We start from the raw sequence: 20,851 nt of genomic DNA on the forward strand, positions 1-20,851 counted from the left end.
TTCAATAAATGATGTTGGGAAAACTGGAGAGCCACATGCAAAAGAATGAAAGTAGAACATTATCTTTTGCCATACACACAAATTAACTCAAAATGGATTAAAGACTTGAAGGTAGGACGTGAAACCATAAAACTCCTAGAAGAAAATATAAGCAGTACACTCTTTGACATCAGTCTTAGAAAGATCTTTTCAAATACCATGTTTACTTGGGCAAGGGAAACAAAAGAAAAAATAAACGAATGAGACTTCATCACACTACAGACCTTCTGCAAGGCAAGGGAAACCAGGAACAAAATGCAAAGACAACCCACTAACTGGGAGAAAATATTTGCAAATCATATATGTGACAAGTGGTTAGTCTCCAAAATATATAAAGAACTCAGACAACTCAACAACAAAACAACAAACAACCCAATCAAAAAATGGGCAGAGGATATGAACAGACATTTTTCTAAAGAAGATATACAGATGGCCAACAGGCACATGAAAAGATGTTCAATATCACTAATCATTAGGGAAATGCAAATCAAAACCACAATGAGATATCACCTTACACATGTTAGAATGGCTATAATTACCAAGACAAAAAACAACAAATGTTGGAGAGGATGTGGAGAAAAGGCAACCCTCATACACTGCTGATGAGAAAGCAGACTGGTGCAGCCACTATGGAAAACAGTATGGAGATTTCTCAAAACTTAAAAATAGAAATATCATACAAGCTGGCTATCCTGCTACTCGGTATTTATCCAAAGAACTTGAAATCAACAATTCAAAGAGATTTATGCACCCCTACGTTCACTGCAGCATTATGCACAATAGCCAAGACATGGAATCAACCCAAGAGCCCAAGAACTGATGAATGGATAAAGATGATGTGGTGTGTGTATATATATATATATATATATATATATATAAAATACACACACACACAAAGGAATACTACTCAGCCATAAAAAAGACAAAATCCTCCCATTTGCCACAATGTGGATGGACCTTGAGGGTACTGTTAAGCAAAATAAGCCTGAGAGAGAAAGTCAAACCATATGATTTCACTCATATGTGGAAGATATACAAACACATGAACAAAGAGAACACATTAGTAGTTACCAGAGGGGAAGAGGGTTGGGGGGTGGGCACAAGGGGTAAAAGGGCACATATATACGATGACTGACAAATAATAGTGTACAACTGAAATTTCACCACTTTATAAACTATTATGACCTCAATAAAAACACAAAAACCTTAAACATAGAATTACCATCTGATCTATGATCCAGCAGCTCCACTTCTGGGTATACACCCAAAAGAGTTAAAGGCAAGGACTCAAACAGATACTTGTATGTTAATGATGACAGCAACATTATTCACGACAGCCAAAACAGAGAAACAACCAAAATGACCATAAACACGTGAATGAATAAATAAAAGGAGGTGTATATATATATATATATATATATATATATACATATACAATGGAGAATTATTCAGCTACAATAAAAACTAATAAAATTTTGATACATGCTACAAAAAGGATGAATCTTGAAAACATTAAATGAAACAAGCCAGACACAAAAGGACAACTATTTTATGATTCCATTTATATGAGTTACCTAGAAGAGGTAAATTCATGGTAAAGAAAGAATAAAGATTACTAGCAGCAGGGTGGTAGAAATAGATGGTGGTGGTTGCTGCACAACATTATAAATGTATTTAATGCCACTGAATGGTGCACTTAAATACTAAATTTTATGTAGTATATATTTTACCTAAATAAAAAAAAATTGCCAAAAAGAAAAATAGAGTGAACATGCTAAGTGAAACAAGCCAGACACAAAATCCTCATACCTTACAATTCCATTTATATAAAATTCTAGAAAAGGCAAAACTATGGTGACAGAAAGCAGACTGGCTGCTGGGAGTGGAAAGGTGAACTACAAAGAAACACAAGGGAAGTTTTCAGGGTGATGGAAATACCCTATATTTTGATTGTGGGGGTAGTTATAAAACTATATATATTTGTCAAACATATCAAACCACACACTTAAGTTTGGTGAATTTTATTGCATGTAAATCATACTCGAATAAAACTCAAAAAGTCAAAGAGAGTGACACGAGATGGTCTAGCCCTATGTAATCGTTTTAGAGAAAAAAGAAACTGAGTCCTTGAGTATCCAAGGTCACACAGCAAAACAGGACTAGAATTCAGTTCTGTACATGAAATCCAGAGCTCTTCATGGCATATAAAATAACGCTCTTGGGAGTAGAGGGTAGTAGTGGTGGATGATTACATTGGTAATTCGATACCTCCTGCTGGAATACAGATTTGAAACCCTTATTCTGAGAGTTCTGAAGAACTCATGAAGTTATACTGGAAAATTGTAATCAAAACCTTTAGCAATATATGTTCACTTTCTGCCAGTAGAATGGTCACTACTTTGCAAAGCAACTATTCTATTTGTCAAAATTCCTAGGAATAAGATTTTGTATCCTTGGATCTTTCATGCAGTCTGCCCTCTGAAGTAACATCAAAAAAAGGCTGATCACCTTTCCATAAGATTACCTCTCAAATACTTAAAAAAAGTTTTCTTTAGCATAGTTTAAAGAGTTAGGGCTTCCACAGTCTTTCCTATACTAGCCATAATATAGTCTGTAAACATTTCACATGAGTTTTGGTCTTCAAACTAGATGCAACACTACAGATTGCCTGCAAGCTACTTAGAATTGAACTGGATCATTATACTTCCACGAAAACTGTACTTGGGATTTGGCGGGGCTGGGGGAGGCAGGTATATTACATTATTGGCTAATTCCTGATTTCCCGACAATTAAAATTTCTAGGTCTTTGTTACATAAAGCATCACTAAGATATATCTTTGAATTTTAAACTTAAGGGCAAGACTATAGATTTGTTTCTGTGAAATAATTTTTTATTTTAGTTTCTGATTCTGAACAGATTGTTTACATATTTTGGAATCCTGATTCATCATCCAACACATTAGCTACATTTCTGAAATATTTCATGTATAAAATTCGTAAACACATCTTTTGTATGAATATTTAAATAATAGGTTAAAATACTTGAAGTGTAAGTTTAGGAGACAAAGACCACTGGCATCTCTTAACATAAATGGCTTTTCGATATAGCTAATCACCTATAAAACCACTTAAGTTTACTCCTTTTATTTCTCTACCTGGACCAGAAAGATAGCACGAGAGTGCCTACCAAATAACTGGGAAAACTGCACTTGCTGCACAATTTTTGTTTATTACAGAAACAAAGTTAGTAAGGACTAATACATAGTAAATTGGCTTTTAGTGAGTAAAAGTTACTTTTCCGATTGTTCACAAACCAGAAGTTCAAGGAATTTTTAATGAACCTTGAACCTCTTTTCAGACATCTAACCATTATCGCTTAATATAAGAACTGTATTTGTCCACCCCAAAGCCTTTAGTATCTCTTATATTCTAAAACCCTTTAAAGACAATAATATTTCTATGATCATTTCGCAAATTATTTTAATATCTAGGGATACACACTTTCCTTTGAAATTGGAAATTTACCCAAGGCTCTGTTACTTTCACCTATTTTGTCCATTACCGCTTTGCAGGTCTGTTTTACAGTTATTCTGTCAAAAAGTTTATTTACAGTTAAAGAGAATGTCTGCTTAGTGAGAAAAAAAATGGAAACAAAACTGAAGTAGAGAACTGCTTTCTCCGTATTATATCTTAGCCCCAAAATGTAGGTCTATCTTGTCGTTGAAAAAGAGTACAAAAATTCTTTTCACTACATTTAATTTTCAAATGCTTTAGTTCATTCTGGCCATTTTTGCTTGCCTACTTAACTTTTTCTTTATAAACTCACATTCTGTATTTTTGGTACACATCAATCTAGAGGTCTCAATATTTGAAAAACTATGCAAAAACCCTAATAATTCATGATTCTAATGCATTATGACTGTAGCTTATGCTAAATGCAAATGTAATGCTCACCATTCCTTATAAGAAAATCACATTGCACTCTAACTCAGTTCAGCTTAATTCCCAACATGACTTCCCAATTCTGTTTTCTCTGTTTTTATGCTTTGATAGTATTGCTATTTCACACAAAGGCAGAACAAAATATTTGAGTTCCCATCTTTTCAGTATTCTTTTATCACTCTCCTATTCATTTTTCTTAACCATTTTCAATTACATAATTTTAGAAATTGATGCTACGGTTTTTTTGAATTGCCAATTTTTTTGCTTTTAGTTTTCTGATTTTTGTACCCAGATGATGATGTTGTTTTTTAATTTTACTGAATAAACGTTATGTCCAACTTTGAAGTCATGCTATTTACCTTCCAGACCCATAGAGTTCTAGATTTAACACAGCTTTTTATGCCCACCCTGTTGCAATCTAATGCTTACTTGAGAATAGATAACTGAAACAAGAAACAATATCTCTTCAAAGAGAAAAGGTTGGCTTTTCTTTTTATCCCTCATATTCTTAAGATCATACTAGCCTGAATTTGCCAATGGAAAATGATGTCTGAGTTGTAAAAGATACCTGAGGACAACTGTACAATCAGTAGCTGTTTGCACCCTAAGTTAGTTCACATAATTTTAAAAAGTTCATTTTTTTATTTTGACTTCTCTCCTTTTGAAAAAGTATAAGCACATACCTTAACTCATAATTTAATGCCTGGATGTAGAAAGATATGGCTCTAGTATTTCACAAGACCTAAATAGCCACATTATCAAAGCTTTAAGTGAGATAATTACATATATTTTACATGTTGGATAATATTTCATCTGCACAATCAATAAAAACTAGCTGAAATTAAGATTCAAAAATTACCCATGGCAAGATACCTATTATGAAACAGATTTCTAAAACCTACAAAGCAAGTCTGACGTACATCACTCATTTTCTACGACTTAGAACATAATGTAAGGAAAGAAAATATTACCTATTTCTAACAAAACTATGTAGACACAAAAAAGATATTAGAATGAGGAGTCTTTAGGCCACAATAAGACCTCTAAGTATTACAGAATATAAAATTGATTAAGAATTCAATTAAAGTAAAAAAACAAAATTATTTAAAACAAGAGCACAGAAGTTGTGCTTAAAAAAAAAAAAAAAAGGTTTAAAGGGAAGGGGATGAGAAAGGTGAGAAAAAGCACTACCAGACTCCTTACCCATTGTTGTTGGTGCTGGAGCTTCCTGATGGTATTTTCAGCTTGCTCCAGCTTAGCACTGGCCTCATCACTCTGCTGTTTGATGGTGGCCAACTCCCGTTTTATGAGGTAGTTTTCCTCAGCCTCCTGGGCTCTTGTCACTTGTCCCTTAGGACATAATTTGTGTGTGTGTAAAGCAGTTTACCATAGATTCAAGAAAGACTGCCTTTGTGAGGCTTAGTTATTTACTTTGACATGTTAAAAAAAATTACTTCAGAGAAAAGAACAGCCTAAATAATTATTAGCCAGCAGTTCATTATTGCTCCAGCCAATTTTGGGAAACTGAAAAAAGTCAACTGACAATCTTAAGAACAATTCTTCTTTCACTCAATAAAAATTCAATTCATGCAGTATTACTGGGTTGTACATGCAGGACTAAGATTTCAATGAATAGTGGTTAATTTCACAGAATCCACTGATTGCCATTTTGAAATAAATACTTTAAAGTAAGGTTAGCTTAAAAACGTGCAAAAGGTGTTTACTGTAATAAACCAGAATAACACACTGTTATCAAAAATTAAGTTTATACCCATGTATATCACCCCAAAAAATTATTTCTAGGAAAATGCATGTAAAATTGCATGCATTAAAATGCGAATTTCTAGGTTTAGGACTTCCCTTAGAAGTTAGAGAAAATGCTAAAAACAAAAACAAAAACAAAACTATACCTGTATCAATCTATCTGCCAAGGAAGCACTTTCCTACAAAAGGAAAAATTCAGATAGAAATATAAGAGAAAGAAATAAAATGAGGTGATAATTAGGAATAAGAAGAAATAAAGCATACCCAAATTCCACCTACTTTTCATTGTAATTAAAAATGGACATTTAGATTTTAAAACTACTTTTTACTGAATGTGTTTTTATTCTTAAATCTTAAGAAATATATATCAAAACAAGGACAGACTGAAGAAAATCATGTGCTTCTAGAAGAGGCCAAACACAAACTCCAAGAGCTTTTTCATTATTTGGGACAAGCAAATATCTTCTTTTAAAGCATACTTATACATCTTTATTTTTAGAGTCAGCCATACTGTCAAGCCACTTATATGAAAGGGAGAAGGAATTTGAGTAAGCGATCCACTTATAAAGTGTGACAGCAATTTGTGCAACCCCAACTTCCAAAGAAGAAAAGCAAGGAAAAAATGACGAAATACATGAGCTCAATGCAATAAACTCTAGAAATAACTAAGTAAACTTTTTGCTTTCAGAATTTAATTGATACGTAAATATTTACAGAAATCTAAGTGCTAAAGAACACATCTAGGCCATCTAAGAGCCAGTAAAAGGTACTTCATTTTCTAGAAGCAAAATCCAAACTTAATACTTTCCTACAGTACCTTTATCATTCTAAAGGTTCAATGAAATAAAAGTGCTTTCTCTGTGAAAATGTCTCACTCCAAAGATAAAACCCAGAAGATACACCCAAGAAGATGTATATTTTACTGCAAACTGAGTATTTAGTGAAAAAAAAAGCATATATTTAAAACAACTTAAAAACAATTAAGCTCGATGTTTTTTGTTTTTTGGGTTTTTTTGAGGAAGATTAGCACTGAGCTAACCTCTGCCAATCCTCCTCTTTTTGCTGAGGTAGACTGGCCCTGAGCTCACATCGTGCCCATCTTCCTCTACTTTACATGTGGGACGCCTACCACAGCATGGCTTGCCAAGCGGTGCCTTGTCCGCACCCAGGATCCGAACTGGCGAACGCCAGGCTGCCGAAGCGGAAGGTGCACACTTAACTGCTGCGCCACCAGGCCGGCCCCTAAGCTCAATGTTTTTGCAGTCACCAAAAAGCAGAATTATCCTCAAAGCAACTCTAATAAGATAAAGGATATATAAGAAAACTATTTCTGACTTAATATAATGTACCTACAATTTGCAATAAACATTTTGTTCTTGTGCAGTGTTACTTAATTGGAAACCAGCAAAACTTTCAAACAAAAGACAAATATGCAAGCCATCCATATTTTCATTTATTTAATTCTTGAATATTGATCTATAGATTTTCAGGGAAGATTTTAAGATAGTTGGCAATATCATGAGGAGTACTTTTATACCTACTTACTCTCATCTTTGGATAAAAAAACAACAAAAACATCAAAAGAGTTTGTGAATACAGATGTTTTTCTTATAATTAACAAAAACGCTTACACTATACCCTTTATTACTCAATAAATTCTTACAGTACTAGAAACAAGACTACAGAAGACATTACATCAAAAGCACAATATGAAAAAGAACACAAATTTTCCACATTTGCCCAGTTATTTTATATGAAACAGAGAGGAAAAGGTAACAAGTGGTATGAAAATAATTCTAAGAACCAAAAGTTTAAGCACAATTCTCCTATGTTGAAAATCAATATCATGGTGAATTTTTACAAAAGAAATTTGTGAATCATTTTGACCAAACTTAAAGCAATCCTGGGCCTTAAAGGAATCACTGCCACACTTAACATGTGGCTAGAAAGTTGGGGCAACATTTGAACTCACCTTTAAAATACTATACAGAATTGATTCTCAGGTTACTTCTAAAGAAGGTACTTTTTGCAGATTATACGTATAGAAAACAAATGACATCAATATGTTACTCTAACAATAACCTTAGTTAAAACTTTAACATTAAAGCTCAAGGACTAGTAGCAACCAATTTTTATTAATGACAAGTTTAGTTAAGTAGCAAGCTGGCAATCTAAGCAGTCAATATCACAACTTTGGAGACATGTGCTAGACTTCCCGAGCCTAAAATGGACCAAAAAAAATACTGTGCATTCAACAGAAGCTTGCATAAGTAGTCATTTACTTACTTTTTCTAATGTTTCAATGCGCTGTTTTAAAAGTCTATTTTCTGTGCGTAACCTCTGCAAAAAAAAAAAAAAAAAAACACACACACACAAAAAGGTTTGTTTGCAAGCATTCCTGAGAGAAATAAAGACACCTAAATCATAGTCTTTATAATGCACCAGCTTTTATAAGTAAGAAGAGTCTTAGAATGGTTATATTATCATCTGTCAAATTCTTAAAGTCTCAGAATAAGAAACATATGGCAAAGGAAATGATCACGTTTATCAATCCAGCTGTGCCTGAATTTTAAATTTAAGCTACAGTACATACAGAAATAACCCCTTTCTTTTCTGTACCTATGATAATGACTCATAATCAATATTTTCTTGTCTCATCCTCATTAGAAAAGATTCTAACTCATATATCACCTATGAAGCCTATTTTCATAAATAGTATTCAAATGTCTATCAAATAAACAAGAAATCTGGAAAAAATCCATGTTCAAAGGATAAATACTGTCAGTTTAGAAGTCGAGCAGCCTCCATTTGTAATGAACTATATACACCAAGTTGCAAAATTCCTTACATTCTGAAAATATGAAGAATGAGTTACCTTCATCGAATGAATTGTTTATCACGAACTCTTTTAAATCTGAGAAAATTAAAAGCTCTAATTATTAGCATTTTCTCATAGTTCAAATAGTAAAACTAGACTAAAAGAAACTTCACTTAATTGTTCAATGCCTGACTGCCAAAACCCTCTCAAATTACTGCCATTAAATCAAAAACACTCTACATTAAAAAAAATCACCTCCTTTTTGCATATTCCACAATACAATTCATATTAATCCCCTATATAAATTATCCTTTCATTTTAGAATCCCATAAATGTTATCACTTCATTACGCCATCACTCTAATTTCAAATCCACTCTTACCTTTTTGTATCAACTTGCTCCAGAGCTCAATCCAGCCTTTTTCCAACCCTACCTTCCTCTCAATTCCGGCTAAACAAGTCTTCCTCAGAAAACTTCTATTGATTCAATCTGTTATTTTGCCAGTAAAGACTAAAATATAGTTTCTATAACATATAAAACCTCAGACCAAGGAAATAGAAGACTCTCTGAATTATCGTATCTTAATAGGTAGACCTCAAATTAGAACAAAGAAATCTTAGAGTTACTACAAAGATACTTTGCAAATTAATTTCCTTGTTCTATTCAGAACATATATAAATGATTTGAAATGGGTATTATTTTAAGTGTGATCTCAGGCTACAGAATGGCTTGAGGAGGAGAAAATGTTTCTCATGTCTTGGATACTCATACTATGTGTAGCATGGTGGTCTACACAAACAAGAAATTATTAAATGCTGTTAAAGTCTGGAAAGCCAAAGAAAAAATGCGATTCTCAAAATGTTCTCAACATATTTTATCAAAAATCATATAACATTTTGTTTATCCTAAAAGACTGAGAAAGTTAAGATCAACCAGACAATCGAGTGAATAAAGTTAATGTTACATTAAAAGTAACGCTAAAATAATAAAATTTAGAACTAAAAACATTCACCTGGATTTGCTTCCCTACTCCTTTAAAGTTTCTGAAATTTTGCTATAAAATCTAAACTGATTTTTCCCCAAACATCTACCCAAATGTCTTAATGCCACTTTTTAAATAAATCATCAGTTCCTCATCTGTGTGCTAGCCACTTTATCATGAATTAATAAATACAACAGACTTTATCAATTAGTAAAGACTATTTCAGGGTTACCAATTAAATTTCAACTTTGTCTTTTTTGGACTAGTTTCACAGTATTTTGCTAATTATAGCTTTGTAATCCCTTTTAATATCTGGTAGAGCTAATTTCCCTCATTACTACATTGTTTTGTTTATCCTCCCCAAACCGTAACCACTAGTATACCAAATTAGTTAAGAGACTGGGTTTTGAAGTTAGGCAGGTTTAGGTTCAAATCCTCACTATACAATGAACACCTGTAGGTGTCATTCAATGTCTTAGAATCTCCATTTCCTCATCTAGAAAATCAGACTAACAAAACCTACAATGATATTGGAAGAACTAAATGAGATAGCACAGTGCCTAATATATACCAAACAGTTAGTAATAAGCATTGCTCATAATATTTTTGAAGTTAGGCATGAATATTATTTTATTACTTTTATCTATTTTTTACAATTATTCTTTAGATTTTTTATTTCTCTGAAACATCTCAAGGAATTAAATTTGACTGGATTTGTTAATGTGGATTTTGTGAGGAAATCTCTATCTTTATGTAACATGGCATTATTTTTGTCTCTCCCTTTTATTCATTTTTTAAAAATACCTATATGCAAAGTTTTTCAGTGTTTATTTCTTACTTTCTCATTTTTCATTTAGGTTATTTCTACATATACTTTTATTTTTATTTTAAATGGAACTTCTTTTTCTAAGATGTTGAAATGTTTATTGCTGATATATAGGAAAGTTAATGACTAAAATCTAACACTTATTTTTGAATATATTTCTTTTTAATCACATTTCCTCAACTAACTGAGAATGTTTTCTAAACTTTAAAGTGAAAACCACAAAGAGAAAGACTAACAGACATGTACACTTAAAAAAACACACAAACAAGCAAATTTTTTGACCTACGAGATTAAGAGAGACAGCAAGAATGAAATACCTCATGTTGGCAAATTATTAGTGAAATGGAAACTCACTGCTAAGAAGAATATAGTCCAGAAATAGTCTTTAGGAAATTTACTTAGTATATATCAAAAGTCTTAAAAATACTAATACTCTATAATTCAATAATTCTACTTTTTACAACTGGCTATGGAAAAACGAGATGCCAAAAACCTTTACATACAAAGAGCCTAACTATAAGCATATTTTTAATAATGAAAAATAAAAACAACCTAAATATCCCACAATAGAGGAATTTCAGTTCCAAACAACTGACTCTTCAATCATCATCTCCTATTCTTTCCAGCTTATTTACTTTATGATATAACCCAAGCTCAATAATCCTCCTTCTCACAGGGCCAATCCAGTGATCCTCTCAATTTTTCACTGTCTTTCACTCCCTGATGTCCTCTCTTCCCTCTTTACAAAGTTTAATTTCCAATCATATATTTTGCCTTGCTTTTACCGCCCCCCCTTCCCCACCCCTCCCTCAGTAGTTAGTATACTTGCCTGGTGAAACCACTACTCTGGGTCAACATATTGATGACTCTGTGTCTGCACTTAGACTGGTAAACGTAACCAAAGAAAAATAAAACCATGATGTTTATTTAAATTAACAATCACTAAATTCAGCTGGACTCTTAAACATCCTAGCAATAATAATATATTTCTTTGGTCCATTCCTTCTCCCACTCTCTTAGGTCACTATTTCATACTTACTCTTCTTTCTTCAAACCAGCAACTGTCAGAAGACAATCTTGCTTATGATTTCACTGAAAAAATTGAGGCAGTCAGGATACAACTTCACAAGCTCCCACAACCAGTCTACATCTTACCTCTACTTTTGCTCTTACATTTTAGCTTCTCTCCTGTTGCTGTGGCTTAACTATCCATGCAAGGAGACCAAGTTAAATCTCCTACCTATGCACTAAATCCCATATCCTTCTGACTCCAGCAATTATCCCCTGTCATTCATATAGCATCAATTTTCCCTATTTAATTATCACCATAAAAACATGTGCTTATTTCTCCCATCTTAAAAAAAGGAAAGAAAAACAAACTCAACATCAGTACCCTCTCTAGCTACTGTCTTTTATTTCTCTCTTCTTTATAGCAAACTCCCTGAAAGATATCTACACCTCCATCTCCAATTTTCTCTAGTTCCATTTTGAGTCAAGTTTTAGCTCCTACCACTTGTTGGCTCTTTTCCAGTTTATCTCCACGCTGATAAACCCAATGATTATTTCTCCATCCTCATCTCAGAAGAACTTTCTCCAGTACTTGACACAGTAAATCCTTCTCTCTTTCTGAAACACTCTTTTCTCTTGGCTTCTGGGACATGATATTTCCCTGGTGTACTCCTGCTTTGCTCCTTTGTCCTCGTCTTCCTAACTTTTACACGTCAGCTTAATCTCAGGCTCAATTCTTGAACTCTCTTTATTTTATTTACACTCATTCCTCAGGTAATCTCATCTACTCTCGTGGCTTTTCATCGTCAGTGTCAATAACTGCCAAATTCATATTTTGAGTCTGTCCTCTCTTAACTCCAACACCAAATACTGAAGGGGCTACTTGAACATCTCTGAGACATCTCATACTCAAAATATGCAAAATTGGGGTCCTGATATTCCTCCCCAAACCAGATCCTCCTATAGTCTTCCCCATCTCAGGTAATAGGAACACCATCTTTCTAATTGCTCAGGCCAAAATGCTTGATTCTTGTCCCTCTCACATCTCCACATTCAATCTGTCAGCTTTACCTTTAAAATCAGAATCTAGTCATTTCTTACCACCTCAGTCCTAGCCACCACCATCTCTTGCCTGCATTACTTCATCAGCCTCCCTGCATCTGTTCTTGCCCCCTGCAATCTACTCTCAACACAAGAGCCAGAAGGATCCACTGAAAACTTAAGTCAGATCTTGTCCTCCTCTACAGAAATCTCCAACTGCTTACCAGAGTAAAAACCAAAGTCTTCACATGGTCAGTAACACCCTACATTATCCACAATGTGCAGCATCTTACCTCCTGTCACTTTCCTCATCATTCATGTTTTCCCATCCACAATGGCATCCTTACTATTCTTTACCAGGCACACTCCTGACCAGATTCTACTCTCCTTCCAGATACCTATATATCTAGCTCCCTGTCTTTCTTCAGTCTTGATTCAAAAGTTATGTGGTCAACTTCCCTAAATTTTCAGTCCAAACACTACCATTTCCTTTTCCCTCCCCTAAGGTATTTTGTTTCTCCTGTTTAACCCTTATCACCATCTGAAATACCGTACGTTTTATTTTTCTGTTGTCTGACTTCCATACTAGAATGTCAACTCCATGAGGGCAGGAATTGGTTCATTTCATAAACATATCTCAAGTGCCTAGAACACTGCTGGGGCATGTAGCAGGCACTATAAATATCTGTTAAATGAATGACACTGAATAAAATATGCTATTGTACCCCCATTGGATGTTATTATGCAGCCATTCATTTTTTAATGAAAAGTTTTTAATATCACAGTAAGATGGGCATCCAAATCCTTCTTACATCACCAATACGTTAAATTCTCTCTTGGAAAGCAACACAGCGTATACAGTGAAAAACGCCTTAGAATAACACAAATCAGCATTCAAATCCTTGATTTCACTTTTCTAGCAATGTGCCCACTAGCATATTACTTGAGTTCTCTGAAGCTTAGTTTCTATTTCTTCTTGGAAAAAGAAATATAAAAACTCTTTCATAATGTTATTGTAAGAATAAAAGGAGATGATGCATGTAGATGACCCTTCATATATTAAGTGTTGAATGAATGTGAGGTCAATATTAATACCTCAAATTGACTGCTAAATATAATTACTGGATGATTTAGATAGAATTTGTCATGATTTTTTTTTATGCCAGGCAGTGGATACACAAGTGTTTTGATACTATTCTTTTTCAGCATATCTGGAATATTTCATAATTTCTGAAATAAGAAAAAAATATTTAATTTCTGATTAAAAATCAGTGAATTTCTAACACTTCCCATTTGCAGTTTTAGGTCTCTATGCCCCAAAGCACAAATTTAAATATGAATATTAGATTGTCAGTTCATATGTTTGTCTTAAATGGAGCAGAGGATAAAGGTTTTTCTTTTTTAAAGATTTGCGGGCTACCCTAATATAAGCTAGAATTTTAATATTTCTTACCTCCTCCCCCTCAGGTGGAACACATTAATAGACTGGAAGAAGATATTGATAAAGATGTTTCTACTAACAAAAATTTCACACAGTAAAATACAAGATTCTCTGTATGAAAGCATTATTATCAAAATCTTCCTATAACATTTTCAGAGTAGGCGTAGAAAATATTTAAAAGTTGCATCGGGATCACGGAACCCACTGACAGATATAATTCTTAGAATAAAAGGTCACCAAGCCAAAGGTCTTAGAATTTTGATTAAGGTAAAAACAATGGAAACCTTAAACACACTGCACAACATCAAAGGCTGATCTTTTACTTCCATATTACAACATCAAATAATTTGATGATCATACTATTTGTTTGTGTAAAGAATAGTACAAGACTATCCCCCTGAAGGCTTCTGAGGAGGACAAAGGCAAGAAAGTACTAGTTTAACAGAACTCATTCCCCTGTAAAAGGGACCTCAGTGGGAAGGGAAGAGAGTGTGAGTGAGGAAGTGGCATTTCTCATTTTAGAGAAAGGCTGAAACAATACATGGCTAATTTATTGTAAATAAGGTGGTCATCTGATCATGACTGAGACGAGTTGCCAGTTCCAAGTCAAAAATCAGACATACACACCCAAATATAAAGCAAAAAAAAAAGTGCAGTTACACAAAAATTGTTTTGGCTTTGTCTTTGGGGGTGGCAGGAGTGAAGAAAGAGCAGAAAATGGTACAAGAGTAAGAAAAGAACTACATGGAAACATGATTTCACAAAAAGAACAGACTACCTTTGAGATCAGTATACTTTATTTATCTGATATATTCCACTAACTTTTTAAACTTTTTCTTTCCAGATTCTTCTCTATAAACAACTTTATGCCACCTGGTATGCAAAAGTATTTTCTGAGGTATATAAACTATAACTCCCCCCCCCAAAAAATTTTTTTTGAAAAATAACTGCAAGTATAGGATAAAGTTTGCAAAAGATCTTTCTGAAAAGGTCTTTTTGTATTCCTACATTCATGTGACAATTTTAGAAGAAACTTCTCCAAGAGCAAGGATTGTTCACAGAACTGTGATTTTTTTTTTCAATAACATAGCATGGTGAAATGACCAGGATGGCTTCCCCATCCTCAGATTCTTGATTTCCAGTTCCGAATATTCCTGGTATGCGATAACCCATACTCTCTCCCCACTCATCAGGATGACGTACTTTTTACTTTCAGTAGGTTGAAGTGGAGGGTGTGATTTTATATTACGCTTACTCATGGTACCTAAAAGAAAAGCAAATGGTAGAGGAGCGGTTGGGTGACAGAATAAAAAAAAGGAGGGAAAAACATCCACAGGGATCTTTTCTTTCTCTCTCTCTCTCTGAAAAATGTAGAAGTATTTTTCCAATTGATAGGAAATAGGTGACAGAAATGGAAACAAACATCTAGAAAAGGGAAACAAAGTTGATGAGAGAGAGGTGACAGAAAAATAGGAGAGAGTGTCTCCTAGGAGGCTTCTGAGGCAGACCATGGCAAGAAAGAGTCCTAGGTTAACAGAACTCTTTCTCTTGTAAAAAGGACCTGTGGGGTATAAGTAACATAGTGGTATTTTATAGCATGGCTGAATCAACACATGGCTGATTAATTGTAGATAAGGTGGTCATTTAACATCTTGCCAGGTTTAAGTCAAAAATCAGACACACCCAAACGTAGTTTAAAAAAAAAAATGGAGTCACTCAATAAAAATTGTTTTATTTTTGTTTCCTTTTCGGGGAAAGAGAAGAGGAATAAAGAGATAAGAAATGGCATCAGCAAGCCACTGAGATGCTTCACTAAATCACGGTCCTACTCATCATCCCCTCCCGAAATATCAGCATAAAAGCCAGTACAACTTTCCCTAATTCTCAGCTCGAATAACACCAAAGATCCTCAACTTAAGAATTTCTGGCCTTACAGGGGGTACAAATAAGGATTTTAAGGTACACACAGGAATTTCTATGTCCTTCAAATTGGAAATCTACCTATTTCTCTGGAGAGTAATTCAAAAGTATAACCTTTGTTTAGTGATGAGAATGTTGAATTAGTCAAAGCTTCTTGCAGCTCTAAGGCAGCCATTATTAGTTCGAGTGCAATGATTTGCTATTTGGTCTACCTTAAACTATACTGCTATTAGTCTCGGTATGGTATATATTAATTTCTCTGTAACTTTAAAAAATATGCTTAAATGGAATGATAATTATCTTCCCCAGAGAAGTTTTTTCTCCTCATGACCCACCAACAAATCTAGAAAAAGGGAAGAGCTGCTCTCTTTCAGACTAGAATGAAAACGACTTCAGTCACATTATCCCAGTTTTTGAAATGTCTGTTTTTAACTATAGTCTAGTGGGATGGTAAATAAATTTATCAATCAATAAAGACAAACATCATTGCCAAATTTACTACATATAGGTAACAAATATACCAATGTAACCTAACATCTATTGCCAAATAAGTGACTCCAATCAATTTATGTTCACCAGTTCTAAAAGTCCTCAGATGCTTACTTTAATTTCAACTTGCTCTTCCATTTCTTTAGTTTTTATTGTAGTGTATTCCTTTTCAAGCCTACAAAGAAAAAAGGAAAGTTAAAGGGATGTTTTCATTTCAAAGTAGCTATTAAATTATAAAATTTACAGCTATATATTAACACAAAACATAATTTTGCTAAGTTCTCCCAACATATAACTTGAGATACTTAATATGAGAAAACTCATCTAAAAAGGTACATGGATTCTTACTAAAAAATTTACTTCACAAATAACAAAAATAAGAACCATACAAAAGCAAACTTTAGAAAGTGAAATATATAAGGCACCAGAGGACAGATTCTATTCAGCCCTAAATATACAAAAGAACTATCCATCCTTCCCCCTCAAATTAAAATACATCTATAAAGTCCAAATGGATCCTAACCAAAAAAAAACTTGTACTAAAACTAAGAAATTTATAATGGGGAAAAAAGGGACAACTATTCCTAACAAAAGAATTCCAATTAACAAACGTAGAAGGAATGAGGTGAATATAAAAATCACCATTAGAACTCCACAAGAATAACTGCCACAGGCAAGAAAAATCAATGGATGCTAAAATTAGTGGGTAAACGTTTAATCATAGTCTCAAAGTATCTTTCCCCAAATATTTAGTAATTACAAAGGGAAAGATAGTAAATTTATAGTACAAATCCTAGCAGACAGCGTCTGAGTCAAAAGATCAAGGTTAACATCACCGGTAACACACACTGACATAATGCACCCCGTTAAGATGTTCTGAGAAGGGCACCTCACCTCTGTGGAATCCTTTCCAGTAATGTATATCCTCAATCTAATCAAGAGAAATCATCAAACTTCTATAAAACAATTGACTAGCTAGCTTCAAAAGTGTCAAGGTTATGAAAGACAAGAAAGACTAAAGAACTGTCATCGATGGTACAGGAGTAAGAAATGACAAATAAATGCAATGTACTATTTTTGCAATTCTACTATAAGCATAAAATTATCTTAAAATTTATAGGCTATAAAAAATTAGTCCCAACAAGTCATTTCTTTTTAAAGATTTTATTTTTTTCCTTTTTCTCCCCAAAGCCCCCCGTTGCATAGCTGTACATTCTTCGTTGTGGGTCCACCCAGCTGTGGCATGTGGGACGCTGCCCCAGTGTGGCCGACGAGCAGCGGCCATGTCCGCGCCCAGGATTCGAACCAATGAAACACTGGGCCGCCGGCAGCGGAGCGCGCAAACCCAACCACTCGGCCACGGGGCCAGCCCCCAACAAGTCATTTTTATATCTTGCTCTCAGCCAAAAAAGTTAATACATGTTTACTCCAAATATTAACAAAATCAGGCTCCAAATAACCTACAGCTTCTTTAAAAAATCAAATTCTCCCTCAAAGGACAAAAACCTATTATTTACTATATACAACCTCATTAGCACACAGTAAATTTTTTTAATTGGCGTAAAATACAAGTAAGATAAAATTTACCATCTACTTTTAAATGTAGTTTTAGTAGCATTAAATACATTTATAATGTTGTGCAGCCATCACTGCCATCATTTGCATAGCTCTTCTCATCTTATAAAACTGAAACTCCACCCATGAAACAATAAGAGATGATTCCCCTCTCTCCCAGGCCCTGGCAGCAACCATTTTAATGTTCTGTCTTTATGATTTTGACAACACTAAGTATCTCACATAAGTGGAATCATACAGTATTTGTCCTATTGTGACTGGCTTACTACACTTAGAATAATGTCCCCAAGGTTCATCCATATCATACCACACGTCAGAATTTCCTTCCTTTTTAAGGCTGAACTGTATTGTAGTCATTACAAAGACAATGAATTTCATTATACTTCTGCATCACATTTTGCTTGTCCATTCGACCATCAAGGGACACTTCAGTTGCTTCTATGCTTTAGCTAATGTTAGTAACGCTGCTATGAACATCAGCGTACAAATACCTTTTCAGGACCTTATTTCATTTGGGAGGGTATATACCAAGAAGTGGAACTGCTGGATCATATGGTAACTATATTTTTTATTTTTTGAGGAATCACAATATTGTTTTCCAAGCAGCCTTAGCATTTTACATTCCCACCAACAGTGTACAAGGGTTCCTATTTCCAACACCTGTTTTAGTCTGTTTTTATGATAGGAGCTATCCTAATGGCTGTAGGGGTGGTATCTCATTGTAGTTTTGAGTTGCATTTCCATAATGATCAGTGATGTTGAGCATCTTTTTATGTGCTTATTGGCCATCTGTATATCTTTTTTGGAGAAACGTCTATTTAAGTCCTTTGCCCCTTTTTGAATCAAGTTGTTTGTTTCTTTGTTGTTAAGCTTTAGGAGTTCTCTATATATTCTGGATATTAATCCTTTATCAGATATACGATCTGCAAATATTTTCTCCTATTCTGTGGTTTGCCTTTTTACTCTGTTTTGAGAGTGTCTTAGGATACGTGAAATTTAAAATTTTTCATGAAGTCCAATTTGTCTATTTTTTCTTTTGTTGCCTGTGCCTTTGGTGTCATATTCAGAAACCACTGCCAAATCCAATGTCATGAAGCTCATGCCTTACGTTTTCATCCAAGTTTTACAGTTTTAGTTCTTACATGTAGATCTTTGATCCATTTTGACTTAATTTTGCATAAGGTGTTAAGTAAGCATCTAACTTCATTCTTTTGTGTGTGGATGCCCAGTTTTCTGTAAACCATCTGTGAAAAGACAGTCCTTTCCCCATTGAATGTTCTTAGCTTATCTAAAATCATCTGACCATATATGTGAGGGCTTATTTCTGGACTCTCTATTCTATCCCATTGGTCTATACGTCTGTCTTTATTTCAGTACCACAATGTTTTGATTACTGTTGCTTCATAGTAAGTCTTCAAATCAGGAAGTACGAGTACTCTAGCTTTGTTGTTCTTTTATAAGATTGTTTTGCCTATTTGGGATCCTTTGGGATTCTATATGATTTTTAGGATGACGTTTTCTCTTTCTGCCAAAAATGTCATCAGGATTTTGATCGGGATTGCACTGAATCTGTAGATCACTTTGAGTAGTGACATCTTAACATTAAGTGTTCCAATCAATGAACAGAGGATATGTTTCTACTTATTTGTGTCTCCTTAATTTCGTTCAAGAATGTTTTGTAGTTTTCATTGTACAAGTATTTCACCTCCTTGGTTAAGTTAATTGCTAAGTGTTTATTCTACTTGTACTGTAAATGGAATATCCTTCTTGGATTGTTCATTGTTAGTGTATAAAAATGCAAGTCATTTACATGTGTTGACTTTGTATCCTGCTACTTTGCTGAATTCATTTATAGGCTCTAATAGGTTTTTTAGGTAGAATCTTTAGGTTTTTCTACATATAAGATCATGTGGTCTGCCAACATAGATAATTTTACTTTTTCCTTTCCAGTGTGGATGCCTTTTATTTCTTTTCTTTGCCTAACTGGTCTGGCTAGAACTTCTAGTACTATGTTTAATAGAAGTGGCAAAAGTGGGCATCCTTGCCTTGTTCCTGATCTTAGAGAAAAAGTTTTCAGTCTTTCACTACTGAGTCTAATGTGAGCTGTGGGTTTTTCACACACGGGTCTTACTATGTTGAGGTAGTTTCCTTCTATTCCTAGTTTATTGAGTGTTTACCATGAAAGAATGTTGCATTTTGTCAAATGCTTTTTATGCTTCAATTGAGATGATCACGCGGATTTCTTCACCTTCATTCAGTTAATGTAGTGTATTGCATTGATCGGCTGATTTTCATATGTTGAACTACCCTTGCATTGTGGGAATAAATCCCATTTGGTCCTGGTATGTAATCCTTTTAATATGCTGCTAAATTTGGTTTGGTAGTATTCTGTTGGGGATTTTTGTATCAATATTTATAAGGTATATTGATCTTTAGTTTTCTTTTCTTGTAGTGTCTTCATCTGGCTTTGGTATTAGTGTAATGCTGGCCTCATAGAACAAGTCAGGAAGTATTCCCTCCTCTTCCACTTTTTGGGAAAGTTTGAGAAGAACTGGTACTAGTTCTTTAAATTTTTAGTTTGGTAGAATTCACCAGTGAAGCCAGTAGGTCTGGGATGTTTCTTGTTGGGAGATCTCTGATTACTTTTCCTAGTTCCTTAAGTTGTAAATTAGGTTGCTGATTTGAGATCTTTCCTGTTTTTAATGTGAGCATTTATAGCTATAAATTTCTCCCTTAGCACTGCTTTCACTGTGTTGCATAAGTTTTGGAAGGTGGTGTTTTTGTTTTCATTCGTCCCTAAGTATTTTCTAATTTCCCTTGTGATTTCTTCTTTGATCCATTGGTTATTTAAGAGTGTGTTAATTTCCAAACAATTGTGAAGTTTCCAGTTTTACTTCTGCTAATTTCTAAGTTCATCTTCTTATAGTTGGAGGAGATACTCTGAATTATATCTATCTTTTTAAATCAATTGAAACTTAATTTGTGACCTAATATATAGTCTCCTGA

The 20,851-nt window shown here is 34.0% G+C and overlaps 1 protein-coding gene across 6 annotated transcripts in view; it reads right to left on the reverse strand.

The window, feature by feature from the left end:
* The window catches only part of EVI5 (ecotropic viral integration site 5), a 211,560-nt gene that overhangs the window by 107,961 nt on the left and 82,748 nt on the right, over positions 1 to 20,851 (reverse strand). For 4 of the 6 annotated variants that reach the window (XM_046645595.1, XM_046645592.1, XM_046645593.1 and 1 more), the window contains 4 exons: positions 16,385 to 16,445; positions 8,032 to 8,085; positions 5,892 to 5,924; positions 5,185 to 5,331 (listed from right to left, as the gene is read on the reverse strand). In XM_046645595.1, the coding sequence (XP_046501551.1) occupies positions 5,185 to 5,331; positions 5,892 to 5,924; positions 8,032 to 8,085; positions 16,385 to 16,445 (295 nt within the window). The remainder of the gene's footprint in view (positions 1 to 5,184; positions 5,332 to 5,891; positions 5,925 to 8,031; positions 8,086 to 16,384; positions 16,446 to 20,851) is intronic. The other 2 variants (XM_046645596.1, XM_046645597.1) reach the window with 2 other exon arrangements.

Source organism: Equus quagga, chromosome 18 (assembly GCF_021613505.1).
Source record: "Equus quagga isolate Etosha38 chromosome 18, UCLA_HA_Equagga_1.0, whole genome shotgun sequence".
NCBI lineage: Eukaryota > Metazoa > Chordata > Mammalia > Perissodactyla > Equidae > Equus > Equus quagga.